The sequence below is a fragment of the Mycothermus thermophilus genome, assembly GCF_041956435.1.
Source record: "Mycothermus thermophilus strain CBS 625.91 unplaced genomic scaffold VTJ04scaffold_2, whole genome shotgun sequence".
Classification (NCBI taxonomy): Eukaryota; Fungi; Ascomycota; class Sordariomycetes; order Sordariales; family Chaetomiaceae; genus Mycothermus; species Mycothermus thermophilus.
The window spans coordinates 4574624-4602426 of NW_027191428.1; the positions used below are offsets into that span (position 1 = coordinate 4574624).

Here is a 27803-nt window from a genome sequence, read left to right on the forward strand (position 1 = left end):
GGATAGAGAAGCTGGAGGTTTTCGTGTGGGATATACCTGTTCGATTCATCGTCTTTGTCATTGCTTACTCCCATGTATGGTTTCTCTGGATTGTGGATGTGTTGTTGGGGAGCATACTTAGGTATTTTAGATGGGAGAATGGAGGGAGGAGTGCATTTCGGTATGGGCCAACATCGCCTCGGCGCTGAGCATGGCTGTCTGTCCTCATCATCTCGAATGAGACATATTGTTTTCGAGAATGGGAGTCGCTTTTTGATAACGTGTCCATGTTCGTGAGAGTATCACCAAGCCTTCCCTCAGCCAGTTCTTGACAGCAGCCCAAAAATCTTGACTCTTTACTCAATCCCATCAGGTACATAGATGCTTTATTCCGAAGATGTAGCATGAGATCCATAAACGCCCATACGCCGTCCCTGTGCCATGCCACGATAATAACCCGGGTATCTTGCCAGATGTCCCATTTCAACCCCCGATGCCGGCACATGTTCCTCCTTGCATGACTGCATTTTGTCAATCTCCCCACCCCCTCGTTCTCCCCAGGAATGCCATTCCCAGTTTACCGTCCTTCTTCAGTCGGTGGAATCAAAACCCGCAGCTGACCTACGAACTCTGTCCCTGACCCCCAAGCCCCGTCGCCGCCGCCGCTTCGGTTCCAGACGCAGCAGAAGCAGCAGCATTCTCCTCCCCAAGAATAATATCCTCCAACCTCCTACCCCCCGTGGCGTCCAACACCTTCTTCACATCATCCCTCACCTCCGGTAACGCCGCCGCCATCTCCCTTGCCAATATATCCCGAAACTGCCCAAACGCGTGCGCTTTGCCCCGCGCGAGCTGGTTCATGCGGCGCACCAGCTCGACGAACTCGCGCGTGTAAATGTCCGGGTTGCGGCCGTTCTCGACGTAGTGGATGAGCGGCTCGGGGATGGGACGGTTGGCGGCGCGCGGGGAGAAGTGCGCAGAGGACGGGGTGGTGACGGCGTGCACGCGGGCCAGCGACGAGTCGAGGGTTTGGAAGCCCTGGGCCAGGGCGTCGCGCGTCGAGCGGTGGGAGAAGGCGTCGTAGTTTGTGGTTTGGACGAGGAGGTGGAAGAGGTCTTGGATGACATTTTTGATATCGTCTGTTGGAAGGGTTGGGGACATGGTTAGTTACTTGGTGGTGGGAGAGCATGCTGTTGTTCTGGAGATGGGGAGTAGAGTAGTACCTTGGACTTCTTGAAGGTCGGGGGTTATGGGCGCCATGGTTGCGGCTCAAACTTGAAGATGGTTGGTGATGGGAGAGATCTACTTGTATGCTTGGTTGAGGGTACCGCAATTGGTGATAGATTGCGGAGACTCGGGCTCCGAGTGACTGAAATGATTCAGGGCCTGAAGGTGGATGAAGTGAAAGCAGAGTCCAATGCTTGGTTGGTGACGATGACGCCAAGAACGAGGCAAGGCGGGAAGGCTGCGAGCGGAAGCCCCGGGCCGCAGGGCAAGCCTGCTTCTGATTGGCCATTTCAGTGCCACAGCCCCCAGCCCTTCAGCCTTGTTGATCGCCAAGCAAGAGACCAAGATGCAGTCACATAAAAACCAACGTTGGATTTGAATCATTTACTTCCACAAATGGATTCTCATGTACAAGAGAATTCGTATTTACCAGGTGTCCCTATTTCCATCTCTCAGCGAAGAGAAGCAATAACTCTTTATTTAGATATGCTTGAGCCGGGAATGGAACCCACCCAACCCAATCGGGCCTGGAATGAGACCTCCGGCGACAGACAAACCTGGAAACTCTAGTTGTCACATCCATAAGCCCTCCTATGCGGCACCAAATACTGCGCACCATTCATGCCGTTGATTCTACACGTGGATATCCCATACAACTAAGTACCTCAGGTACAGCCCTTACCTACCCTACCTAACCTACCTTACCTTACCATAGTACCCAGCATGCCGAACCTACAACCTGAGAGGTCTTCCATCCCCCTGTAGCGTTGCCGGAACATACCTATGCATCAATCATTGACCGTGACCAATGACCTGACCATGACCGTCCAGTCCATGACATGACGTTATGACCAACAGCACCAGACCCATCTCATCTGTCATCCTACAACTCTTCTCTCCTAATCCTCAACATCAACATTACTTTGACCCTGTTCATGCCCTCCCAGTAAAATAGGCAGAGAGAAACTGAACGAGAAGGCCACGAAACAGCCTACCACACACCTGTCCGGCCAGCCCAGTGTGAACGACGAGTGTAGAGAGTGTGACAAGACAAGATATACGCAATCCCCAACGTCCGAAAAACAAAGCCTGTGTCCCTGCCCTATAACATCAAAACAATTCCCACACTCTCCACCCCCCGACTTTCCTCATCAACCCCTGGCCCCAAGCTTCTTCATCCACAACCACACACGACCATGACAGGGAAAATAAATGATACCCATATACCGACCCTCAGTGGCAAACATGATAAGAATGTCCCTTCGTGAACCGTTATTCGCGACGGCATGACATTTCAAAACACAAAGGAAAGCAAAAACCAGAAAAAAACAACGCTACCGCATTTTTTTCAACCATGTCACCTCCTGCCTGTTCTCTCATCCACGCCTGGAGCAGCAGCAGGATGGCCAGGCGGAGGGGCAGGCCCCAGAGTGGTACTGTTCGGGTTGTAATCCGGCGGAAGGGTATGGCCAGGAAGCTCGCCGCGCAGAATCTTCTCAATGCGGATGCGGCGTGCCTCAGTGCCGTCATCGGGGTGGGCAACCTCACGGAACCAAGGGTGCTGTAGTGCCTGCTTGGCTGTGATGCGACGAGCCGGGTCGTAGACAAAGATCTTCTGGAGAAGATCCAGGAATTGAGCCAGGAAACGGTTGGTCGGCGGAATGATATCCTGAAACAGAAAAATGTCAGTCTCAGCCGGGAACGAGCATTTGTGGAGTGGTGGATACACACCGGTAGCTTCTTCATGGCCTTGACGAACCTCCGGGAAGCCCTAGTGGTCTCCGGGGTGGGATAGTCAAGCTTGAGCCGCTTGAAATACCTGATAACCTTGTAAGCATCTGGCCAACGATGAAAAACACACGACTGTACGTACTTCGCGGCAGGATTTCCACCATTCCGAGTCATCCGATTCACTTGCTGGATGAGGGCCGGATCAACCTTTTGATCGACGACGGCCTCCATCATGGCCAGGTGCTCAAGATTATCGTGCGTCTGGAACAGGGCGTCGCCGGTAAAGAACTCGACTAGGATGCAGCCTATGCTCCAGATGTCACAGGGGAATGACCAGCCGAGGCCAAGGATGATTTCGGGAGCCCGATAGTGGCGTGTCGACACAACCGAAGAGTGGTACTCGTCCTGGAAAGTCGCTGAACCAAAGTCGATAAGGCGGATCTCCGTGTCCAGGAGCACCTTCCGTTGACTGGCCTGACGATTACTGTTTGCCGTGCTTGCCGACGGGATTTTCCTGTTGTACGTGAAAGTCTGATATTCATTGTGGCACAAGAGGATGTTCTCGGGCTTCAGGTCCGTGTGGATCAGGTTCAAGTCGTGAAGGACTGTTCCATGTTAGTATTGCCTCGGCGAACCGGGAGGGCAAGGCGAAAATCGGACGTACAGGCAACGCTCGTGAGTAGTTGACGAGCGAAGTTTTGGATTTGACTGTTGGGGAAGGGCACAAAGTTGTTGCTCTTGAGGAAGTCAAAGACGCTTTGGCCCAACAAGTCCATAACGATGCAGATGTGGCCGCGGTAGTCGAAGCAGTCACGGAAGTGGATGCAGCGGTTGCGGTTCTCTTGGTCGTTGGCCCGCAGCGTCTCCAGGACGCGGAGCTCGATCTTGCTCGCCTCGCGATACTTTTGGACGGACCGGATAATCTTGATGGCCACGAACTTGCCCGTTACCTTGTCCTTGGCCTGCACAACTTTGCCGAACGTGCCTTGGCCGAGGAGCTTGACCATTCGATCTGCAACGTATCGTTGTCAGCATGCGAAATGCCATATCGGCACCCATTATGAAAGGTTGAAAAAACGTACATCGATCAGTCAGGTCGTTATCGGGGACGACAATGTAGTGCCCATCGTCGTCGTCAACCCGAACATTTTTGCAGTGAGGCGGCTGTATCATTTGTGTCAACCAGTGTGCCATGCACTCGAATCGACAGGGCGTCAAAACTTACGTCATGAATGACTTTGATGTGCACATCGCGGGCCTTCTTGATGGGCAGCGGCGGGGCGTGATAGTCAGCCAGAGGGTCCGGGTTGTAGTTGACGACGGCCTCACGTCGCCTTGTTTCGTTGGCGATTTGTTGGCGGGTGGTCCGCTTTCGCTTTGTGCCGGGCTGAGTCTCATAATCGCATTGGCTGTTGGACGACAACGAAGTGGCAGCCGTGGTTTGTATGGCGGAGCTCGTCCGATCACTAGCGACGGTCGACTTGCTTGGCGTGTGGGAGCCGATGGCTGCACTGTGGTGGACAGGGTCATAGGGAGCGGTGCCATCGTCACGTTTCCTCTTCTTGACTGATGAGCTGTTCGCACCGTTGACACTGTTGACGGTGGCGGCAGCGGCAGTTGTCGCGGGAGCAACGGTCGAAGGTGCAGTCGCAGGCTGTGGCGCGGGTTCGGGTGTGTCTTCAATGACGATGATTTCTTTCGGAAGCCCGTTTTTGTAAAAATCTTTCCAGTCCGGAACCCTCGATCGCCTCCTCTTGCGAGGGGGCTGGGCTACGGGCTGGGGGATGTGGGATGCCGTCGTCGCGGAGGACATGGTCGGGTAGACGTGGTCGGAATGCGAGGGGGGGGCAACGCTGGCATCGGCCGAAGCCTGAGAACCGAGTCTTGTCGAGGGATGATCGGTCGGAGGTGGCAGAGCAGCCACAGAGTGGTGTGCCGGCGATGAGTACCCGTTGGGAGCCGGATAGGGCAGGCGGGAAGCCGGAGGGAGAATTGGCGGGTTTGGCTGGCGCTGCGACGACGTGTTGGCCTGCGGAAATGATTGATGCTGCTGCTGTTGCTGTTGCTGCTGCTGCGGTGGCTGGTGGTGCGGGTAGTGGAAGCGATGCGAACTGTAGGGCGGCAGCGTGGCAGTAGCCGTCGTCGGGGTCGACATTGTCGTGTTCTGGGCGCTGCTCGCGGTAGTCCTCGACGGAAAAGGACGAGGAGGCGGCAGCAGAATGCGGTGGGAAGTGTTTGCGGAAGAGGAAGAAGAGGGTTGCGGTGGTGGAAGAAGGGAAGAAGGGGAGGAAGAAGATGAAGGAGATTCCGGGCAAGAAACGGGCTTGAAGGTGAGATGGGACGGTGCAGCCCAGGAAGCACGGAGCCTGCTGGCCGTCGCCTGGTCTTGTTCTTGGTCGGGCCGGTCTCCTGTCAATTTGGCATGAGGAGAAAGACAGCAGCAGGAGCAGGAACAACGCTGTCGAGGAGAGGAAAGACGGGATGCTGGGGAGTCCAGTCCCTCTGCCTCTGGTGGGCAGAAGGAGTTCTGATTCGACCGTGGCGGCTCCAGGTTGCGTTTCTGGGTTCAGGTGTTCAACGGATGGATTTCGGTGGGTTGCGGAGGCGGCATTTGTTGCACAGAGCGAGATAGAGACGGTTTTTTGCCCCTCGGGACGACGAAAGATGGGCAGTGTTGGTCAGAGTGGTGGGAGAAATTCTGTGACGGTCCAAAAGTCCAGGATGCTTCCGGTCGAGGCAGTCTTGTCGTCGATGCAAATCGAAATCTCTGGGCTGGGGCTTCTCTCTACGGAACGAGGGAGCGGGCCATGACCCTGATGCCCTGCTGCACCAACACTGTGACTGTCCAAGGCGAAGTGGCCCCAGCGGCGACGCTCTCACAGAAACACCGGTGCTAGGGGAGCTCGGTTGCCAGCCCAGTGCCAGGCCCGTGTTTGGTTGTTTGGAGCGTGGCAGCGCCTGGCAGGGCCTTGGCCAGAAACAGTGAAGAGAAAGACACGGGAGATGGGGCTGGGGGGAAGTGGGACGGTCAACGGGCTGAGAACGGGCTGATTGTGCCGTTGCCCTAGCATGTTTTTGTCGGGGAGTCCGCTTCAGGTGCCATTTCTGGCCGACTTTATCGCCTCCTTTTGCTTCGAGAGAAACATTTTGCTTTCTGGATTTGATTCCTCTTTTCCTCTGAGCTTCGTCTTTCAATAAACCCCGGATTGTCCGACGAGAAAGAACAATCTTCTATACAGTGTCGTCTTCGATGCACACCTTGATCGTGGAGGTCAAGGCGGCCGAGTGCCGCGGGTTGGCACCTGCCAAGCAAGGCCCGACTTTCGCCTTGGCCTGTTCTCCATCTCTTGACGTCCTTTGCTATGCTCCGTCAGAGAAGCAGTTGGCACGGTGCTGCGGCACGATCCTTCCAGGGTTCTCGCGGTTGAAACTGTCAGGAAGACAGTGCGAATACTCGAGATTTGCATCAAACAAACTTGGGCAAGCGCTTGCTGTGCTTTTGGGTTGCTCCTGCTTTCATTGCTTGGGTTGCAGCACCAGCCCATTTCCCCCTCCCCATTTTTCTCGTTCCTGCCCATCTCCGATTTTCCTCAGTCGAACCGGACATGATTTTCAGTGCCGCATTTCACGTCGCCTGTTTTCTTTGACATGTCGGTCCGGTGCAGCAGCGCCACTCCACGCCTCGGGTGGGCCGTTTTGCTTGCCATCCCCCATTCTCCATTCCCTGCTCCCCAGGATGATGTGGTTGATGTGGGTGCGGGGTCTCGAGGGGCTTCTTGGAAGTCTCCAAGTCTCCCCGAAACAGTGTCATCTCGTCAGATCAACCTCTTCCACCCAAACCTCTCTGTCTTCCTACTCTCTTTGACGCCTTCAGTGCACATTTCCCAGCTTTCTGATCGGCCGTGTTTGCTCCGTGAAACTCCCATCATTGCGTTGCTTAACCAGGGCAGGGGAACTTGAGCTGTTCTTGTGGAAGAACTGGTCGACCAGATGCTCACGTTATCTCGGCTCGGATGGCCCGCTCGACCTACTTACCTGGCCAAGCAGCACTGCTGCTGGTTTCCCGTGACGGGACGCACTCTGTACTTAACAAAGTCTGCGGTTGCTGCATGCAAGGGTGTTGTGCCCACATTTATCAAGCAGATCGAGCTCTTTGATGCCATTGATCTGTGCGACGAGAGGCGGGGCGCCGTGCAATCGAGGGCGACGGCCACGCTCCCTTTTGCAGTTAAGAATCAGGACGGTCCGTAAGTATTGAACAACGGCGCACTAGAGCACCCCGGAGCGTTGATGTCATGAAGGAACTGGCCGACAGCGGTTGGCATGCTCGCGCCTGGCATGGGCTGCGGAGGGGCACCTTATCAAACAGTGCCCTTACACGGTGGCCGCAATCATCGATTTTGATGCACCAAACGTCCAAGTCGATCAGCCTGGCCACCTTTGAATAAAAACTCAACCAGCCAGGTTCGAGACATCACCTCCACCGAGACGCTACGCCGGGCCAGGGCTGTTTTTATCCATACTACAGGCTGGGTCACACGCTGCCCGGGCGTTGAGAACCGGTGTCCTTCCATCAGTCCGCAACGGAACTGGATGACGGAAGGGACGGAATATTACCCTCCAAGGCGGATGCGAAGCGCGCTTCGCTCTCCAGTGTTTGCAGATACAACCAGCAGAAGGGAAGATTCGACCTCTGCGGCTGGTGAGGTCTGTACGCGGGTCTGGTGCCGCGGCAACGCATGCGACCTGCGCCTTGCTGCTGGCTGTGCTGGCACTGAACTGGCCGCGCTGACCTTGAACAGGGCCAACAAGCTTTTTGATGTAAAACTTGGGAGAAAATCAGAGAGACCAACTCGATCCTCCTCCGGCCTGCCTAGCTCATCAGACATCAACACTTATTTGCAAACCTGACACACTGCACCGCCGGGCGAGGGACAACAGTTGTTTTACCCTCAGGTGACGAATCGCGCTCGTGACAAGCTGGCCTGGTAAGCACATCCACCCAGCGAACCTCATCCAAATGGGGTAACCCGAGCTGATAACTACCTGACCCATGCGGAGTATTGCTCGGGGATTGGGAACACCACCGGACAACCCTATCCGGAAGCTGTTTTCTTTCATGAAATTTCCCAAGTCGTGATCGACCACAAATCCCTTGTTTTTCGGGTTCCTATATATCGAAGCTGCCACTGAGCACGCAAGTAGATGCGTTTTAGTCCGGAAGTTTGGTTTGGCCAGAATCCTTGGTGTCGCACGATGTCAATCCGTTGGAGGCGAGGGCGAGTGCTTTGTGAAGCTCCCTACGAGCTCCAGTTGTTTAAAGCCCTCCCAATCTGCTCGCGCAACATTGTGTCCGAAGCCAAGCATCGTGCGATGTAGGTCTTGTTGTCTTTGTGTTCCCTCGACCGTTCCAAGGCCTGGCCAGATCACCATCGAATTTACCCAAGTCAGGGTAGTAAATACCTGAAATCAAGCGCATGAGCTGGCCAGCTTTAACGCGCATTGACTTAGAGCCGAGAGCGAGATGATGATAAAGCCCGTCCCTCTGTCCAGCGCCAACCAGAGTCTTTTTTCCCGGCCTTCGCAATCTCATCTCTGCCCAAACTCGAACTGCCAGTCAGAGGAGGCGCATATCACATCCTCCTATGGGGAGTACTTGGTCGGACAATCCTAGGGATTGGATGGGCAGCATCTACAGACCTGATCTGGACAGGACATATAGGAGACGGTGTACCTGCTTGCTCTGCCTTGCTCCCGGCCAATCCTCAGAAAGTAATCCATCGCTAGGTGAGGATTGTAAAGCAGGTGGAAATGTTGCGCTGTGACAAGGATCTGGGTTTGGCGCGCTGCAATCAGCCGTTCACAGATCGTTTTCAACAAGCCATGACAGCAACAACCCAAAGAAAGTGATAGCAGGACCAAATGAATCAGGCACAGAAACCATCCAGATCCGTCTATGTTTTCCTCCCCCCCGAACGCCAGCGGGACATATGCCCCATGATATCTATCTGCAGATGGAACCGCTCGCTTGCCGGCCACAACCATATACAACGAAAAGAACGCCTAGTCCATAAGATTCTCTCGGAAAATGTCATCCCGTCCTTTCTTGCCTCTTTCAAATCCCCCGATTGAACTCCACCAACCCGTCTTCTCCACCCCTCCCATGAAACTCGGGCTCAAGCAACTCGGCCTTGACCCTCTGGCGCTGCGGGAACGCGGCCAGCGCGAGGGGCAGCACGGCGTAGCTGGTCACCAGGATCAGGCCCAGGTTGACGGGCGTGGTGTACCGCGGGTTCTTCTTAAGCCACTCGGTACGCTGCAGCCGCACCAGGATGAGCGGCGGGATCACCATGATGGGCGAGCTGTTAAAGACGCGGCTGGCCGCCGTCTCGGCGACGGCGAGGAACGCTGCCTTTTTGCTCTTGCCCAGGGACTGAGGGGTTGCTGACTCTGGCGCGGGGTCGGCTGCTGTCGGGGACTGTTTCTCGGGGGCGGCGGAGGCCGAGACCTTGGGGGTGGCGGGGAACACGTCGATGCCGGTGCGCATCTCCTCGCTGCGCATGAGGAAGACGTTGAGCGCGCCGGCGCTGGCGACGGCGGCGAAGGGGACGAGGCGGCTTAGGATGAGCCGGGTCGACGGGGCGAGGGTCTTGAGGCGCGGGACGAGGCCGTTGAGGCCCACAGCTACGGAGCAGGAGGCGGTGACGGCGAGGACGTAGGACTGGGCGATCTTGGACCAGGAGAGGGGTGAGGATTTGTTGGCATTGGAGTAGTTGATGGCCACGTTCAGCGACTGGTTGGCCACTTGCCAGGCGATCGTTCCGCGCGTCTGAGGGGGGAGAGAGAGTCAGTGATATGGATCGAGAGGACTGTAAGAGGTAAGGGTTTGGCATACTCCGAGATTGGGAGTCAGCATGCCCGCCGTGACCACCAAGTTGGAGAGGACGAAGCAGGACATGCGGAAGGGGAGGAAGACGGGCTCGCCGGTGTCCGGGTGGAGGGTTGAATCGACGATCTTCTTGGCCCGCCATAACTCGGGGGTCATGGACGGGATTTGGCCTTGCTTGTATGCGATAAGCAGGTTCTTGGCCTGCTCGAGGCCGGCGCGGCCGACAAAGAGGGTCCTGGGGTCCGTGATGCCGGCGGTATGGCGGACGCGGCCCCAGTAGGTGTTGAGGTCATACTGAGACTCGGGCAGAGCCCGGCTGCCAGGGAGTGAAGCAGACATGTTGGCGGCTGTAGCGCGGTAGACGGCTAAAGGAAGGACGGCCTTGGTGGCGACGGCGGCAACGACTGAGACTGCGACGGCAACGAGGTCGGAGCAGAAGAGAAATGAGGGCAACGGCCGCGACAAGGGCGGCGCAACGAGAGTGATATCAAAGGACCGGGATAGCGTCGCCCAGAGATAGATAACCGGCACTAGCCGCCAACAGAACCCGACTGGCTGCTCTACCACTTGCAGAGCGAAGCGGTGAAACCGGAGCCGCGAGCCGGGCTTTTTGTCGAGATAGCAGCCCGGATGTCACAGACATGCCCAAGTGACTCCGAGGTCGGTGGAGTGGAGTCGCTGAGCCAGGGGCACAGCGCCTTCACAGCGGCGGAAGTGCGGGGCAATCTGGGGTGCTTACTGTTTGTAGACCCACCATCTTCAACGTCTTGTCCTCTACGGAGGCCACATGATTCCTGACCTACTCCATAGGTACCTCAGCTACTCCGTACTCAAGGGCCAAACGCCACTCACAGAAAAAGGCTATCGTGGAATCTACATGTCTCATGTGATCTGCACTCTCCAACAGATGGCCCAAGCCATTGGACTTGTGAATCACGTTAAAACGCACCACTTCAACAGATCTCCGGCACCTCTGATAGGCCGCGCCGACCTAGGTGTTGAGACTTAAGGCCATCTCCACTAGATACATCAATAGGTATGAAGCATCTGCCGTTCTTGTGAAGCCATAGATTACACAGACACCCAGGCTACCAGGCTGTGTTTGGGTCGATCCTCCAAAAGTAACAATCATTGCGCACAACGCCGCCCTGTTTCCCATCCACCCCACCACAGTCGCAGCTGTCAACGGGCACGCTCAGATATCGCCGGCACTCGTCATAGTCATACGTCCACTGACAGTCGTCGGCAATGTCGAGCGAGACGACAATCTCGACGCCCAGGCCAAAGGCTGCTGCTCTTGCCGCCGGCGCGTTCACGACGTTGGCGCTCACATTGGCGTCCCGCGCCTTCAAGAAGAAGCTTGAGGGTAGGCTGAACGTGCGATGGTACGAGAACCCTCCGGGCAGCACCATCCCCGGCTCGCCGAGGTCGCGGCACGCGCTGTGCGCCGTGTTGTCCAGCCGGATGTGCTCCGTCTTTTGCCCGCTGTTGTAGCAATCCACTTCGTTCTTGCGCGGATCTCCCTGCTTGGGCGACGGAATCGGGTCGGCCTGGGTGGCGGTCGGCCGCGTGGTCGTCCTGGTCGGGGTGGTGGTGGTGCTCTCTGTGGTAAGGCACGTTGTTTGGGCCTCGTCCCAATTCTCATCAAAATCGTCGTTCTCGGCTTCCAACTCGTCGGTCGTCAAGTTGCCCCAATTCCACGGAGTGTTGAATGACCCATCCATGTCGAGGCACTGGAAGTCCCACTCGTAGCAGGGAGAGACAGAAGGCTCGTTGACATCACCCATGATCGGCTGGATGGCCCGCTTTGGCCAGCTGCCGCCAGGAGGGGGAGGAGCGTCGGGGCCGATGGAACGCGGCGGCGCAGGGAATGCCACTGTTGGGCTTGTAGTCGTCACCTCCCCATCAATTCCCGTGTAGGTGACAGCAGGCCAGAACGGTGTAGTTGCCAACACGGGCCAGAACTCCTCGAAGCCCTGCCGTTTGCGGGCCCCAGGCGCCGAGGTCAGCGTCACGGGCTCAAACACCCATTGAGTTATGGTGAGAGGCGGTTTGGTGATGGTGCTCGTCCAAGTGCCGTCGCTGACGGTGATGAGGGGGTAGTTCACGGTACTTGTCGCGCGCGTCCACGACGGAATCCTGATATGACATGGTGGCGAGCAAGTGAACCGGGGCGGGTCCATGTCCCAGATGATCGGGTCGATCCAAACGAGGTCGCCGAACTGCGTGCCATCGCTTGCAACGTCGAGAACCGAGATTTGGGACCACCTAGGATGCGCTTCGACGGCGAGGTTATCGGTAGCCAAGATCCCCTTGCCGTCCATCACGACCATGTACTTGGCCCCGATGGTTATCAGGTGCTGGAACCGGACATTTCCGTAGTTGGAGTCGAGTAGGACTAACGCCTTTTGACAGGCATGCTGGTCAATACACTCCTGTGTGTAATCCGAAAACCAGGAATAGAGGCCGGCACCGGCAACGAAGATATTTTGGCATTCCCGCATCACGACTGCCCAGGACTCATCGCATCCATCGAAGTCGTGGCCGGTTGTGCCGCACTCATAGACGGGGTCGCTTGGGAAGACCCCGACAGCGTCTGCAAAGGGGACAGGAGGTGGCGGAACTGGCTGATAGTAGGGCGACTCAGTCTGGAGCATACCGGCGAAGATGTTCCTCGCCCTGTGGAAGTTGTACTGGTAGTACACGGCATGCTCTGACCCTGTCCCGTACAACCTTTTCGACCTCCAGTGTTAGTCCGACTCACTTGAAGCACGAAAACGAAACCTGACGCATGGGGTTGAATACCATGTGGGTTTGACGCTCTCGACCAACAAGCCACGGGCGACGTAGATCGAAGTCTGCACCATGGTATTGTTGGCATCTTCCAAGTCGGGATCGCTACGCATTTCAGGGTCAGCCCATGGACAGAATATGATACACACTCGCTCACTTCCTCTTTCTGAGACACAACTCACTCGATCATGTGGTCAGCAAGCCAGAGCCACATGTTCTCGAAATACCCCGATGCCTGCCGTGTGATGTGCATCATCAGGCTTCCGGCGCTGCATCTATTCGGGTCAACACCGTGGGTTGCAGGACACTCTGCAGGAGTCAACTCTGTCCCGGTGGCGCCTCCGATGCGAACATGGCAGTCCCAAAGACCGGCCGAGCCCGGGCTCTCGGCTTCAATGTTCCATTCTACGAGGATCGCTCCGGCCGTTGGGCCGCGGGTGGTGAAGAGGAGATCCTGCAGCTCTATGCTGCCAACATCCCCAGGGTTTCCAACCTTGATCAGGACTTTGGGGTTTCTAGGTAGGTAGACGCAAATGTTAGCAGACAGGATGGCGACGGAACATCAAAGGGAAGGGGGACCTGCTTCGCATCTTCAAAGTACGACCCCGTTGCGACCAGCTGAGACCACGTCTCCCCCACAATCTTGGAGCCGCTGGGGATGGTGACGGTCGAGGTGAGGATGTATGATCCGGCGTCCACAAAGAGGATCTTGCCCTGGCTGGCGTACAGCGCGGCCTGGAACGCGGCAGTGTCATCGGTCACGCCGTCACCCCTAGCTCCGAAGTCCTTGACGTGAACAAAGTCTCCCACGCCTCGATCCTCGTACTGCGGCTTTGGGCGCTCAAAGTACGCCCCATTGGCGTCGAGGAGTGTAGCAGGTCGGCGGTAGTTTCCGACCTTGCCTCCGTTAGAAAATGTCCGGGCGTTGGCACTGGCCGACCCTTTGTAAACAGGACCAAGCGCCCAGTGGTCGATTTTTGACGTGGATGATCCATCCAGTAGAACCTTGCCATTGGTGTCGGCCACGGCTGCTCCCACACCGCTCAGCACAACGTTCTCCAGAATGACCCCGGTGGTGCCTGACCCGAGTTCGGTCGAGGGCGGTTCCATCTGGACGACTGTCTGGACGTTGGTGAAGGACGAGTCCAAAAACGAAACCGAGCCAATGTTCCCGGAGTTTGTGGCCTCCGGCACCAGCTTGAAACCCGTTCCGACATTGGTCATTGTGATGGATTTCCACACCCATCCCCAGTCCCTATGGAGCAAGGAAGTCATGTTAGTAACCAGAAACCCACCGCCCAAAGGGGTGTCACTCTCTTGCTAGCACCAAGCCACTTACCATATAAGGTGGACGCCTACCGTACAGCCATCAAAGGTCAGACGCTGAGCAGTGAACTGTTGGTTCCCTCCGTATAGACCAACCGCGCCGCCCCTGAAAGTGACGTCCGAGATTTGACCACCGCTGCCGTTCTCAGCAAAGATGCCGCGCTGCGACGGGCCAGCAATAAGCTCAACGTTTTGGAGGCTGGTCGCCTGCGCGACCTGGTAGTGGAGGCACGAAACCTGCTGAGACGCCCGGGTGGCCGTCACGTCGATGACCATGTTGCGGAGCTGCCGGTAGAAGTTGGCGGTGTTGACATACCATTGCTGGTCCAGGCCATCCGGGCCCTTGCCGCCCCCCGTGTACTCGTTGACCGAGAGAACGCTGGAACCGATGAAACTTCTGGAGGCAACCAGTTTGGGACGGTCGTTGGCGTCGCCGATAACTTGGGTTCCGAAGGGCAGCGGGATCGTGCTGGATACTAGATAGGTGCCCGGGGGGAAATACACAATGGCGTTCTTGACCGTGGAGCCGTTACACTTTGCGGCGCACCGTTTGCCATCATTCATTGCCTCTTTGATTGCCTTGGTGTCATCCTGGATTCATGGTCCTCTTGTTAGCACGAGTCACTTGCTCTTAGCTCATGACGGTCTGAAGTTCTTACCGTCACACCGTCACCTCTGGCGCCGTAGTCGCGCACATTGCGGAAGACAACGTAGCTCGGATCATCGCCCCAAGGCACGGTGCCCTTTCTTGCGATGCCCTCCATCCAGTACGTGCCGGCCGCGGCAGCAGCGCGCCGAGTTACATTCCCAGCAAGTTCCGTAGCCTCAGCTTCCGCGATCAGGGCGGCGGCGTCGGCCATCTCATCCGTGATTTCCAGCAGCGGCGGCACCACGTCGTCTTCGGCTCTTTCGCCGAGCCAGCGACGCTGTACTTTCCTCTGTCCCACAACAGTGCCGGGCTTCAGCCGATAGTTGTTTCGCAGTGGGTTCGCCAGCCGGGCCTGGTTCAGCCTGGACGACTCGGCGATGGCCTTCTCCACGACCTCGCGTGCCTTCTGTATGTCAGCCGCAGACGCTGCTCTCAAACGAGGTGTGGTGGTGAGCGTCGCCGCGCTTCGTGGGACGAGAGCGGGCTTGCTGGGAACGGGCTTGAAGTCTCTTTGCACATGGCGGGCCGCCTGTCTGACCGTCGTGTTGGTGAAGTCGTCTTCATCTTCGTCCTCGTTATCCAAGTCCCAGCGGAACCGCAGGCCGGTGTTGCTCATATGAGCCATGGGAAAGGTGGTGCCTGTTAAGTCTGACAAAGATATCCCCACCATCGAGTCATTGGCAGAGACGGTGGTTTCATATGCGTGGCCCATCTTGACAAGTTCCGCGAGGCGCTCGGTGGTGAGCCTCCAGCCGAACGAAGCAGTAGTGTTGGAGTTGGCGGACCGTCGCTTTGCCTGCGTAACCTGGTATTCATTCCCGACGTTGTCGAGAAATGGATCATCGTACACTGTGATTCTGGCGGCGACCCCGTTTGGGTTGTTCTCCATGAGGAACCCAAACCAAACTATACTCTGTTGATTATCGAAAAAGTTGAAGTGTCCGAATTGTTGTTGTCGGCGTCTTATGACCCTTCTCATCTCTCTCCTCAGAGCGCTGTGGGCCATACCCTGCCAGGTCTGCTCGGCTTTGACGCCTGTCTTGCAGCTTACGGCGGCGCAGCGAGTCTCGGATGGCCTGTCTTGGTTCCAGTCACCACCTTCTACCCATGTGGCGGCTGGGAATTCATCGCACGAGTACCGAACCCCGGATTGCTCGACCACCCGGCCTTGTGAGTCTCGCCGGTTCATGATCTCGTTTTTGTTTGTCCCAGGCTCGAGTTCTCTGGTGAACCAAGGTCCATTGTGCCGCATCACTTCCTTTTGGTCAGTTTCAGGACACGGGTGGTTCTCCTTCCATGTGGCCTTGGGACACGAATGTTCGCGGCGATTGTAGCTGCGCTTGGAGGAATCCTTTCCTGTGTTGAAATCGTAGCCAAAGACGTTGTTCGGGAGCACGACTGCAGTATGCAGACGCTTCCCACGGTCGGTTTGCATGAAATTGTAGGCGTTTTTGCAGATGTCTTTCATGTAGTAGCAGTTGTAGGTAATATAAACATACTCAGGATCAAGTTCGATAACGCGGATAGGTTGATGATTTTGCGTGGGTCGGCTGTAGGTTTCTTAGCATTCGAAAGCCCCTTACAACCTCCATTGCATCGGATCCAATATTACTCACTAGAAGTATGCCCGGATGGTGCCTGGACCTATTGGGCTGGGAATGTTCTGGGCAATGTAGTCCTGTGCGTACTGAGCTGCGGCCGGAGCAAGCAACGCCAGCAGGCACAACGTGAGTCGTAGAAGCAATTCCATCATCAGGGAGAGGGAATACGAATGAAAACGGCTGTGAGCAAAGGATGTTGAGAGCCTTAGATCTCAACTATGAGGGGAGATATCTGATGCTACTAATAGTCATTACAGTCCTGATATCCAAATGCTACGTGCTCAAGAAACAGTTGATGAACACGTCTACTGCAACCCCTATTTTTCTCAGGAGACTATGCACTATTACTCTCCATGGCAAGCTTGGTGCATTGTTTAGGAAGGCTCAAATTTTCGCAAGATGGCAATGAAGAATTGGTTACCTATCCAGGTCAGATGTCCAGACGTAGTCTGGGTTGAAACCGATGTGAGCTTCATACATGGTGAGGCCGAGGTGAGATGCATTTTGGGCCGGTACGGACGGCTACGGAAAGTAACGTTTCTCTCCCGTTCCGGCCCCAGGCCAGGGGGTTCATATCCTATGTCAGCAATAATACTACCAACTTTGAAAGAGCCAGGACTCAAAAAGCCAAATACGAGCGTTCGTGAGGGTAGTAATAGGTGCCCCAGGCCAAAGCTACGGCGATAGGAACATTCTCGGTGTCTTTTCGGCGTTGACGTGCTGTCAATCATATCCTGCTTCACCGGTTTATGACTTAATTATCTACATTGTGGTGTAGTCCTCAATACCTTCGAGCTATTCGGTCAGGGTAGTAATGGCCCATCATCAGAGCAAAACTCCACTGAGCTATTGTGTAAGCGTAGTACAACCCGACAACCAGGAACTCGAGTGTGCTAGTCATCTGCCTAGAAGATGTCAGTCTCAACAGTACATACCTGTATGTGAACCCTCTGGTGGTCACAAATTCCCCTCATCCTGTTTGTTCACCTCTTCACTCGTCCCATCCCCATCTCGAGTTCTCACAGTCTCTCAATCTTGCAGTATATGCCAAACCTCAGCTCAGGCACACTCAACATCGTCATGAGATTCTTCTCACCTCTTGCCCTCGCCCTTTCACTTGCTTCGTGGCCCGCGGCGGTCATCGCCGATGAGTGTCAACCAGTGACATGGGACCCGACCAAAAAAGCACGAAGGGCAGATGAACCAACAGGCGCGTTCGTGGTTGCTCGGCCCGTCCCGACCATGCTGAACAAGAGGGAGGGCCCGATCCAACCGGGTGAGATCAACTGTCGGCAGTGGGCCAGGACGTATGACGACGTCAACTACTATACATGTTACCAGCTGGCGAAGAAGTACGACATCACCACTGATCAATTTTTCTTTCTAAATCCGGACCTGCAAAAGGACTGTTCCAACGTCCAGCCAAACGCCATGTACTGTGTTTTTGGGTGTAAGTGGGCGACTGATAGATTGGGCCAGTATTTTTCAGACACTCACCACATATCATGCCCGTGCTATTAGTCGTCGAACCCCTCCGCGCTTATGATGGACTCTGCGGTCCTCCGAACAAGAACGCCACCTGCCTCGGCACCGACTTCCAATGCTGCAATGCCGAAACGTTCACCTGCGGTAACTCGGAGTGAGTAATAATAGCGCAGAATGAAGCGCCGTTTGATTTTGCTTTTGAAGACTCTGACGCTGGAACCAGCGACGACTGTGCACCCGGGACGTGCTACGAGGGCGCCTGCGTGGGCGACAAGGTCTGGAGTACCGACGGGACGTGCGGCTTCCAACATGGCAACCGGATGTGCACCGGGAAATGGGGCGATTGCTGCAACATGGAGGGGAAATGCGGCACTGGCGACGACTACTGTGGCAGTGGCCGGTGCCAATCGGGTAACTGCATGGATTTCATCCCAGGCGAGCCCGTCGACACCACGCCGCCGTGGCTCGAGGGCAACACGACGGATGGCACTTGCGGAGGGCCCCAGCGCTACACTTGCAGTGTGGTCTACGGAAATTGCTGCAACAGGAATGGCATCTGCGGTTCGTTGCCTTCAGATTGTGGCGAGGGATGGTGAGTCTCCAACATGCTCTATCGTCAGAACCTCTTGTTAACCGTGTCTTGTTCTCTCTAGTCAACCTGAATTCGGCATGTGTGAAACCTAGGTCCTCGACCGGGCGCGGTACGACCCTGCCTGTTCAGCCGTGGATCATCGTTTGTGATAGGGCTTTGTTCGAGGATGGAGTATCGAGTTGATACGATCTAGCTAGGAGGAGAAGCATAATGGGTCAAGAAGGGCTAGATTTCTGTTGGAAGATTGCTCCAGATACCGTGGTAACAGGCTTTATCTCTCTACAGCTAGATGTTCAGATCTTGATGGAATTCAACAGCATCCCCAGTGCTTTGTGATCTGTATGCTATTCTGCTCAGCTCTGCGGCGTCTGAGGGGCTCATACTGTGATACCTCACCTGTGTTCCCCCTATCTTTGGGTAATTCACATGGAGCTGTTACGACATCTTGATCAATGTTCCCTAACAACTTGACAGTCTGTTCCAAACTGGCTTTCTCGCGTCTCGCCTTCTCGCCCTGTCGCTAACATTGTGCCATCAGATCCGCCGGAATCCATGGATCCTGGCCTCGGTGAAAAGTCAAAGTTAGCCCGAGCCAAAAGGTTTGCGCATATACGAACTGCCCTCTCCCCTCCTATTCAGGAGGACCATCCATGACAATACTTGTCTTTGAATCCGATGAGAGGTAATTAACGTTCCTTCTCATGCTGACATGGTGCGTAGGGCAATCGCGGGGACACAGGTGACGCACTTCGGAACACGAAGGTCACATAAGGCGAGTTTGTGTCAAGCTTGAAGATCACTGTTGTTGTTGGAGGCCGCTGACCGGCGGGAGTTCGATGGACTATCCTATGCCCTGTGTCTGAATCTGGTGACAGGGTCACAAAGCATAGCTCGTGAGGAGAACGACGGTATACAAATGGCCTCGCCCTGACCCAATCCGAGTCAACGGTCGCGTCTCACCAGTCTTCACTCCACCGACAGCAGCAACTCATCTTGAGCTTCAAACCATTCCCAATCACAACAGCAACCCACCATGCGGTTTGTCACTCTGAACCTTGCCTGGGCGATTCCTGCTCTCGCCATCTCTGGTCCACTGGCCAGCCGCGCCGACTGCGGCGAAACGGCCGCCCGAGTCTGCTTCGGCATCGACGGCGGCACGGCGCAAGACATCGACCCGGAGGACATCGAATATGCGGGGGCATTCCTGCGCTACATCGCGGAAACCCACGAAAACCCGTTGTGGACCATGCCGCCCGAGTTCACCTGCTCCGAGTGGACCATCCCCGTCGACGGCGCGGGTACCATTCTGGTTCTGGCCAAGCACATCAACCCGCGTACCAACTCGTCCGTCACCTACAGCGACCTCGCGCGCACCATTGACGGCGGCGCCAACGCAACTCCCGAGCAAAAGGCCGCCTCGCTGCTGGGCGCCTGCGGCGGCAACGGTGGCATGATGGGCGTCACGGTTGACACCAGCGACCCTGCCTACAACACGCCCGAGTACATTGCCAGCAAGGCCAAGCCACAGGACATCATTGTTAAACTTGTCAGAGCGCCAAGCTTGTGAGCGATATCATTATGCCCGGGGATAGATTTGGGGATGGATATCTTCAGCGCCTTGGGTCCCTACGTCATGCATAGGTCACCACCTAAACGGCTACCTCAGTGCTACATACTCAAGGAGGACAAAGAGGTTCGAAAGAACGGATACCTTCACTTTCGTACTACCTAGGGAACCTCAATAGACCCTTTTTGCTTTCATCAAGTGTGTTCTTGGCTCTCCGTTACATATTTTTATCTTCGTTGCCTGAGTGCTTAGTGATCGACAGAAGCAATGATTCTGTTCAGCTTTCAACGTGGTTCTAATCGTACCTAATGACGATGATCAGGAAAGGTGGAGGGGTCCCGATGCGCAAGCGCTTAACTGGATGTCCTTACTAGACTAGAGACACCCAGCCAATCGGTCGTGAGTCGTCACGCTGCCAAGTCCCATTCACCAACTTATCGTGTAGGGGGTGCTTTTTCCTGTACCACCTCCAGTCCTCCTCTGTCATCACACTAAGAGATCCCGGCCTTGGACTCCCAACCATCAGCTTCGTTTCCGGCGGCCAAGACTCGGTGCCTTGCGGGTGAAGGGACGAGGCCTTCAAAATGTCGTCGCGCAAACCCATCAGCCATGGATGAACCGCGGACACAAAATCGTGTATCGTCAAAAACTCTCCTGTGGCTTCGACCACTAGCTTCGGGTCCTTGTTGAGCGGCCGATCGACTCCACAGCACCTCAACAAGTGCTCTTTTCCCGGAAAATCAGGGTGTTCCGGTTCCCTGCCGGGAATCGTTCCGAAGAGGACCCAATTCTCATCATCATCAGGCGCCACCCCGGGTCCTTCCCAACCCCAACACTCCAGACAGTGGTAATCGCACCAGACATTTTCCCAATCGTCGAGGGCGTGAACGCTGACTGTAGCGGCTTTGATTTTGTCTTCGGTGAGTGGCGATTGAGACACGGGATGCAACTCTTCCCCTGCCTCACCCTGGCGAAAATACGGCTCAAGGGAAGCGCCTGGGTCGTAGTAAGGTCCGGGCATGACCCAGATCGAGTCGCTCAGGGGCCCGTTGACAGTCCAGAACAAGCGCTTGGCGTCGGTGGTTAAACGAATGTTGTCATATGATGGAGGGTTGGTATTGTCTTGTGCTGAGGAGGAGTGAGCAACCTCGTCATTGCTGGGGTTCGAAGTGGCCATCGATGGGCCGCCGGTGAATGGATTAGGTGAGCCACAAGGTAGGCTTAACCAAGGTTAGTGAGGTGAGACTGAAGAAAAGAAGTTCGGCGGTTGCTGACACCAGAGATACAAGGCCAAAACTATGGGTTTTTTCAAGATATCTTATGACGAGGGTTCTGTCAGGCACCTGAGGAGTGATTGTTGGTTCGTGCCAACTTGGAAGGCAACGTTACACCGAATCAGGGGAAAGTCGAAATGCATTCCAAACAGTTAATACTTATCAAAGACACTGTCGCTTACTTAGTTTTGAACTAGTCATCCTGCGCACACTTGTACCTATACGCATTGCATATCTGGACCATTATCATGTCCTCGAGCGGGTTTCATCATGCTGACGGTCTGGGAGATTACATAAACAACCAAGTCCCCAGCAACGTCACCGCAGCAACTGATCCCCTTGCCCCCTGTTCAGTATGTCACGTGCCACGGCGGGGTCTCGCCCTTGTTAGACGCCGCGTCCGCTTCCCGGCAGACAGCCAGCCCCACCAACAAGAAGAGCTCCGTACCTCAGCTGTGAACCGATGGGCAGCTGTCTCACTCACCACCAACTCCTTTGCTGGGAGCTGCCGAGGATGCCGTGGAATGTAACAACCTAGCCCCAGAGTAATCCCTTCGAGTACGAATGGATCGTACAGTGCATTGTGATGAACACCAAGCCCGCCATTTGACCAATTGCTGCACATCCAGATCCGAGCTTGGAAGTTGTCATCAATTGACCCGATCAACACCCACTTCTTGTACATACATTACATGCAGTACCTTGTACACACTCCAGACACCTATCCGAGAGTCACAATTGACCAGCCATGTCCCTCGGCCACCGCCTGTTGCGCCGCCTTCCCTTCTCGTCCTCCACCACCCCGTTGCAGGCTCTGACCTATCTTCTGTGCATCTCGCTCTTCAGCATCTCCTTCCTCGTCTTCCTCAACAGCAGCGTCTCGTTCGTCATCACTGATCTCATCGGCATCAAGCATGGCGTCGGCGACATTGTTGGCACACTGGGCTTCGTCGACGAGCTCGTCGCCCTCGTCGCCTGCCCGGTCTGGGGTTTGATATCCGACCGCGCCAGTGTGCGCAATGTTGCTGTTGCCGGCTACGTCATCATCGGCCTCGCCTTGTTCCTGTTTGTCCAGGCCCGCAATGTGTATCCCCAGTTGTTGTTGGCCAGGGTCTTCTTTGCCTTGGGAGCTTCGGCTGCGTGAGTGTTACCGTCGAGCATGGAATCAAGACTTACACCGCTGACAAGACATCCTCAGAGCCACTATGGTAACAGCCATTCTCCCGTCCCTGACAGATGAGACCATACCAGCAGCTGAGACTACACCCAAACCCTTACCCCACAGTGCGCGGAGCTCGAGCGTAAGACTCTCCATGGACTCCGAAGCCACCATCACTCCCGAGAGCTTCCACGGTGCCAGCTACCCAGAAGAGACCTGGGAGGAGGAGCAGAACGAAGAAGAGGAATCACCGCGCCACCGTGAGGACGCGGGAGGCAAGCCGTCCGCCCTGGCCGGCTTTGTTGGGCTTTTCACCGGCTGCGGCGCCCTCGTCGCGCTGTCCCTCTTCCTCCCCTTACCCGCGCAGTTCAGCCACATCGAGGGTCTCACCTTGGCCGACGCGGTGCGCTACAGCTTCTACGTCGTCGGCTGCGTGGCCTTGCTCGTCGGCGCTTTCGCATTCTTCGGCCTGCGCGGCCTACGCGGCGAGGAGGGCAAAGGTCTGCGCATGCTTTTCGGTCTCGGGCCCAGGAGCTCATCTCGCCACACCCCCATCACCCCTTCTTCGTCATCTTCATCCTCCTTCCCTGCTCCCAAACCAGCGCCGCTGCCCTACCGCCACCTCCTCCTCCGCGCCATCCGCCTCGGCCTCACCGACCCGGACATCGCCATCGGCTACCTCGGCGGCTTTGTCGCGCGCGCCTCGACGGTCGCCATCTCGCTCTTCATCCCCCTGTCCGTCAACGCCTACTTCTTCGGCCACGGCTTCTGCCGCGGCTCGCCCACCGACCCGTCGCCCGACCTCAAGCGCGAGTGTCGCCAGGCGTACGTGCTCGCGTCCATCCTCACCGGCGTGGCGCAGCTGGTCGGGCTGGTGTGCGCGCCCGTGTTTGGGTACCTCTCCAGCCGGAAGGGGAGGGGGAGGACGGGGAGCTGGTGGGCGGTGATGAATTGGCCGGTGGTGGTTTCGACGGTGTTGGGAGTGGTGGGGTATATCGGGTTTTCCCGGCTGCCGAGTCCGGAGTTGAAGGACGTGGATGGACGCGGAGGCGGACCGGGAGTGTTGCTGCTGGCGGCGCTGATCGGGGCGAGCCAGATTGGTGCGATTGTGTGCAGTCTCGGATCACTTGGCAGGGGCGTGTTGAAGGCGGATGATGGATCGCCACTGGCTGATGAGGATAGAGATTCTGGGCTCGGTTCCGCCCTGGACAACGAAGAGAACCATAACCAGAACGGGCATGAGAATGAGTATAGCCGCCGAGAGAGCACAGAAAGCAACAGCAACGACAATCACCTCTCCAACCCTTCCTCAGAAACCCCGCTGCTGCTAAACGGCCCAAACCGTCGCCCACCATCAGGATCGCGAGTCGCCCTTAAAGGGTCCGTGGCGGGCGTCTACTCGTGGTGCGGCGGCGCCGCCATCCTCCTCCTCACCAAGCTCGGCGGCTATCTGTTCGACGCGTGGTCCCACGCGGCGCCCTTCTATCTGATGGCGGCGTTCAATGCCGTCTTGCTGGTTGCGAGCGTGGGGATTGATCTCGGCGGGAGGGTGGTTGCGGCTGGTAGGAGGAGGAGGAGGAGAAATGGGAGAGAAGGGATGGGAAGGGAGTAGATAGGGTCAGCTAGGTAGACAGCGAGTGTGTACTGCTACGACTGATACAATTAATACATTGTCCATCTACTTGATTTACCACACACATATCGCTGGATGTCAAGCATGAGGGCCGTACAAGGGAATGGTCCACTTCATTCGCATAGTTTTCTGTGGCATTGGCGAGCCAGGCTGGATGAAGAAATAAATCTATTCGTAAGCCTCAGATGAGGAAGGTAAAGGAGAAATGGGGGGGTGAGCAAGACTCACGGCCTGTCCAGAGGAAGATATCTAGGTATCTACATGACGTTCCTTGTCTTGATCGCACCTCATCTCGTCACACCGGCCGACCACTCTGGATAGCGGTGACCAGGACGCTCTCTCGTCGATTTCTAGTTCAGGTCGACCAATTCCTTGACATATTCGAGCGCCTGGGTGACAGATGGCTGGGACATATTATGTGGAGTGGTGACAACACACCATGCAGAAAGAAGGCATATCACCAATCATCTCTCCACCGACGAGGGAGAGTGTGCCCAAATCCGAGACCAGAATCTCAAAGTCGATCATCAAAGAAAGAAAAACATTGTCATTTGCCTTTCCATTTCCCTGCCTGATTTGTAGAAGAAAGAACAAAAGAAACCCGAGGAGAGAAGAGTGCGGGTTTGTGTCAAGAACCATATCACGATTGCCCGCCCTGAAACCGGTCCGTGGACATTTATGTGGCCCTAAACAAATCCACACCGAATTCCTTTTTTGTGTTTTACCTTTCCTCTTGCCTCTCCTCTTTCCTCCCCCCCTCCTCATCTGCCCTGTAAATACCCTTGACCTCTGTGTCAACATCCCATCTGATACACACTCCAAGCTTCTCGAGGCACTCGGGTGATGTCAAGGTGTATGGCCCTGCTCCACGAAGGAGAGACGACGGCGGCGGCGGCTATGCGGCTGCTTTATTTGCTGCCCAGGCTAGGGAAAGCAGACTCGTCGTTCGGGTTGAGAGGGGCAGCGTCCTGACGGGCGCCACCGCGGCCACCACGGAAGTCACCGCGGGCACCACCACGGCCGCGGCCACGGGGGCCATCGCCACGACCACCACCGCGGCCGCCACGGCCGCCACGGGTGCGCTCGGGCTCAACGTAGCGGGCATCGATCTCGATGAACTGCTTGGTCTTGCGCTCGCGCTCGCGCTTGTGCTTGGTGTGGGTGGCAGGGAAGAGCTCATCCTCCTCCTTGGTGAGGGGCTTGAGGTCCTTCCACTTCTCGTCCTTGACGCCCTCGTTGGGCTTGCGGACCTTGAGCTCGCCCTCGAGGGCAAGCTTCTTCTCAGCCAACTGGGCGAGGTACTGGTCGTAGGTCATGTGCTTCTCCTCCGGCTCCTCCTCCTTGGTCTCGGGAACCGGCGAGGCCTCGCCCTCGGCTTTCTCCGACTGGGCGATCTCGGCGGCGGCCTGCTCGTCCTTCAGCTCGGCCTCGCCTTCGACGGCGCCCCAGGCCTGGCTAGCCTGCTTTTCAGAGTTGGCACTAGCGGAGGAAAGTCAATAACAATGCCTATATAGAGACAATGTGGTGAGTCGTTGGAAGAAAAGCTTACCGAGGAGCGTGCTTGTAGGGGTGGCGATCACCCTCATCAGGGCGTCTGCCGCGGCCTGGGAGACAAACATTGTCAGCTGGTACTGAGGCAGACAGGGCCGGCGCACATCAATCAGGTGCAAACTTACCACGGAAGCCACCGCGGCGGGCGCCACGAGGAGCCTCATCGGTGGGCTTGTCGCGGTTCGACTCGCGGCCGGCATTGCGGTCACGGAAGGCTATGGTCCTATCGTCAGCAAAACAAGCAATGCCATGGAGTGTAGAACTGGAAGAAGTACGAACCGGCCTCGTTGCCGCTCACATGAGCGCCGCCGCGGCGGTTGCCGCCCTGGTGCGGGGCGCGAGACGACGGAGCAGTGCCATCGCTGTTGCGCTTGACAGTGCTTGTTTGGGCCTTGGTGACGGGCTTCACGGGAGGAGCGGGCGGCTCATCTCCCTCGATGTCGTTGCCTGCAAGGTGGAAGAAAAGAAGGATGCGTCAGCAAGTCTGATGAGGTGTTGCGATTGAGCGTTGGAGTAGCGGGTCGTGAATTGATTGCGTCAGAGAAGAAGTGAGGGGCTGTCTCGAGCGGAGAGAGTCGCTTCAACTCCGGCAATGCGCGCAGGATGGGAGGAGGGGGCGGGGAAAACACCAACCCAGAAGGTCGTAAAGGTTCTGGATGCCATGACAATGTTAGCAATCTTCAACTCCAATTGACTTTGGTGTCGCGAAAAGGAATGCGAGCTGCCCAAGGTGTCGCGGAGCTCATCTGAAGCCATTGGCTGGACGACGCAGGCGCATCACGATTGCATGGCTACGTTTCCCAAGCAGACCTCTGAGCTCCGAGAGCTCCGACAATGACGACGATGTCATGGGCGCAGATAAAACGAAACGATGAGAAAAAGAAAAACAACTGTGACGTACCTTCGAAGCGACAGACATCTTGCCGCTGTGGTGTATCGCCCTTCAAGGCGTGTACTTGTTGACTACCACAAGGCTTGTTGGATGGAGTTTGTTTTGGGAGGGGGGAATGGGAAGTTGGTGTGGGTGTGGCGGGCACCGAACAGGACGAGCCCTGGTCCAGTCAGTGTGGTGTGCGCTTGGAGAGGCTGGGTCGGGTTTCCGGCCGGTCGACGGAATTTTTCTTCTCGCTTTCCCTCTCTCCGCCTGGGGGCCAAGAAAAGATCAAGCAGAACCCAGAGAAGGCAGAAAAGCTTTCGTGTGAGCTACGGGAGTAAAGTTACTGCGACCCGTCTAGACCACAGGGAGAGCTTACAGTGTGGTACGGTAGGGTGCGGGGAGGAGCAATGCGAGCCCCACCTTTTTTTCGAGCTTCTCAGGTCTCTTTCCTCTTGTGATTTTCCGCCCTCTTTTTGTTCGAATTTCAGTGTGCGGGGCTCTTTTTTGTTTAGGGCTTTGGCCACCACATGATGCCGGGCGTTATACGCCGCCATGCCGTCGCTTGAGAACCACGGCCAAACGTTGCACTCCCTCCCGTGACTTGCAACCGACCGACGGACATGCCGCCCATAGCTGAGCTGGCAGACTGGCAGACGAGGCAACGTCATTGCAAACGGTGTTTTTGCCACTCAGAGAGCTCTTTGGCTTGCGATCTTCCTCAAGCCAAGATGGAGGAGTTCATGAGTCATGGTTGCATCCAGCGCTGCACTTGTTGCCAAGCAAAAAGTAAACAAACAGACAGCTTGGATGTGTGTATTCTTGTGCAAGCATCGCCAACCTCATCGGCAGAGATCCGTCCATCCGCAACGCCTCTCCAATGTTGCATTGTGGACGGCACGAATGTCCCGAAGGCTCGGGCTCCGGGTTTCGTGATACCTATCCCTTGTGGCGAGTACAAGAGAAATTTGCCACAACTGTCCCAACACTTGGAGGCTCCCCGGGCCGTTGAGTCTGACGTGATGGTTTTTTGCCTGTTGCTGTCGAGTTTCCTAGGGGAAAGGCATACTCTCGCGACGCAAAATCCAGCCAGGAACCCAAAAAGGCTATCCTCCATGTCGCATCCAGCCAAATCCCAAATCAAGTTCCAAGAGATGAAACTCCCAGGATGTCCCAAGATGTTTTGTTCTTTTTTTCTGAGCGATCACTCTTTTTGGACAAATCTTTCTCCCAGAACGAAATAACTTTTCTAACACAACCCACTGCTCATAATGCCATCTCTCATGTACACATCTCCGGTCAAGCCAACCCATAACATGTAGCATGTACAAGAAGTAAACTCCCATCAATGAACCAGTAACCTGTTCTCGTCGGGATATGTCATGAGCGTGCGTCCCTCGAGAGCTGCCACCGTCCACCTTAGGGGAACAGGAGACTAAATTATAACCGAACATCAAAAAAAAAAAAAAAAAA

General features: G+C 56.0%; 11 protein-coding genes across 11 annotated transcripts; 5 read left to right on the forward strand and 6 right to left on the reverse strand.

The window, feature by feature from the left end:
* Positions 1-600: 600 nt before the first annotated feature.
* VTJ04DRAFT_3863 (uncharacterized protein) lies at positions 601-1239 on the reverse strand (the record flags this gene model as incomplete). Its single annotated transcript, XM_069361809.1, has 2 exons — positions 601-1118; positions 1203-1239. The coding sequence occupies 2 exons, from the start codon at positions 1237-1239 to the stop codon at positions 601-603; spliced, it is 555 nt and encodes a 184-aa protein (XP_069222383.1).
* An 814-nt stretch (positions 1240-2053) lies between these two features.
* VTJ04DRAFT_3864 (uncharacterized protein) lies at positions 2054-2406 on the forward strand (the record flags this gene model as incomplete). The annotated part of the gene is made up of 2 exons (XM_069361810.1): positions 2054-2152; positions 2197-2406. The coding sequence occupies 2 exons, from the start codon at positions 2054-2056 to the stop codon at positions 2404-2406; spliced, it is 309 nt and encodes a 102-aa protein (XP_069222384.1).
* Positions 2407-2563: 157 nt separating this feature from the next.
* Positions 2564-5092, reverse strand: VTJ04DRAFT_3865 (uncharacterized protein; the record flags this gene model as incomplete). The annotated part of the gene is made up of 6 exons (XM_069361811.1): positions 2564-2875; positions 2938-3025; positions 3080-3542; positions 3602-3949; positions 4020-4101; positions 4163-5092. 6 exons carry the CDS (start codon positions 5090-5092, stop codon positions 2564-2566), a joined length of 2223 nt encoding a protein of 740 aa, XP_069222385.1.
* A 1835-nt stretch (positions 5093-6927) lies between these two features.
* VTJ04DRAFT_3866 (uncharacterized protein) lies at positions 6928-7188 on the forward strand (the record flags this gene model as incomplete). The annotated part of the gene is made up of 1 exon (XM_069361812.1): positions 6928-7188. The coding sequence occupies one exon, from the start codon at positions 6928-6930 to the stop codon at positions 7186-7188; it is 261 nt and encodes an 86-aa protein (XP_069222386.1).
* Positions 7189-9052: 1864 nt separating this feature from the next.
* On the reverse strand, positions 9053-16347 carry VTJ04DRAFT_3867 (uncharacterized protein; the record flags this gene model as incomplete). Its single annotated transcript, XM_069361813.1, has 9 exons — positions 9053-9766; positions 9833-10432; positions 10966-12559; positions 12632-12724; positions 12802-13134; positions 13221-13874; positions 13959-14536; positions 14605-16144; positions 16211-16347. 9 exons carry the CDS (start codon positions 16345-16347, stop codon positions 9053-9055), a joined length of 6243 nt encoding a protein of 2080 aa, XP_069222387.1.
* A 928-nt stretch (positions 16348-17275) lies between these two features.
* Positions 17276-19839, forward strand: VTJ04DRAFT_3868 (uncharacterized protein; the record flags this gene model as incomplete). The annotated part of the gene is made up of 6 exons (XM_069361814.1): positions 17276-17645; positions 17717-17834; positions 17904-18241; positions 18811-18871; positions 18993-19044; positions 19297-19839. The coding sequence occupies 6 exons, from the start codon at positions 17276-17278 to the stop codon at positions 19837-19839; spliced, it is 1482 nt and encodes a 493-aa protein (XP_069222388.1).
* Positions 19840-20209: 370 nt separating this feature from the next.
* On the reverse strand, positions 20210-21016 carry VTJ04DRAFT_3869 (uncharacterized protein; the record flags this gene model as incomplete). Its single annotated transcript, XM_069361815.1, has 1 exon — positions 20210-21016. One exon carries the CDS (start codon positions 21014-21016, stop codon positions 20210-20212), a length of 807 nt encoding a protein of 268 aa, XP_069222389.1.
* Positions 21017-21861: 845 nt separating this feature from the next.
* Positions 21862-23884, forward strand: VTJ04DRAFT_3870 (uncharacterized protein; the record flags this gene model as incomplete). Its single annotated transcript, XM_069361817.1, has 2 exons — positions 21862-22253; positions 22312-23884. 2 exons carry the CDS (start codon positions 21862-21864, stop codon positions 23882-23884), a joined length of 1965 nt encoding a protein of 654 aa, XP_069222390.1.
* A 460-nt stretch (positions 23885-24344) lies between these two features.
* VTJ04DRAFT_3871 (uncharacterized protein) lies at positions 24345-24749 on the forward strand (the record flags this gene model as incomplete). The annotated part of the gene is made up of 1 exon (XM_069361818.1): positions 24345-24749. One exon carries the CDS (start codon positions 24345-24347, stop codon positions 24747-24749), a length of 405 nt encoding a protein of 134 aa, XP_069222391.1.
* A 64-nt stretch (positions 24750-24813) lies between these two features.
* On the reverse strand, positions 24814-26375 carry VTJ04DRAFT_3872 (uncharacterized protein; the record flags this gene model as incomplete). The annotated part of the gene is made up of 6 exons (XM_069361819.1): positions 24814-25384; positions 25455-25509; positions 25582-25671; positions 25736-25903; positions 26090-26108; positions 26358-26375. The coding sequence occupies 6 exons, from the start codon at positions 26373-26375 to the stop codon at positions 24814-24816; spliced, it is 921 nt and encodes a 306-aa protein (XP_069222392.1).
* A 24-nt stretch (positions 26376-26399) lies between these two features.
* Positions 26400-27001, reverse strand: VTJ04DRAFT_3873 (uncharacterized protein; the record flags this gene model as incomplete). Its single annotated transcript, XM_069361820.1, has 2 exons — positions 26400-26600; positions 26954-27001. The coding sequence occupies 2 exons, from the start codon at positions 26999-27001 to the stop codon at positions 26400-26402; spliced, it is 249 nt and encodes an 82-aa protein (XP_069222393.1).
* Positions 27002-27803: the final 802 nt, after the last annotated feature.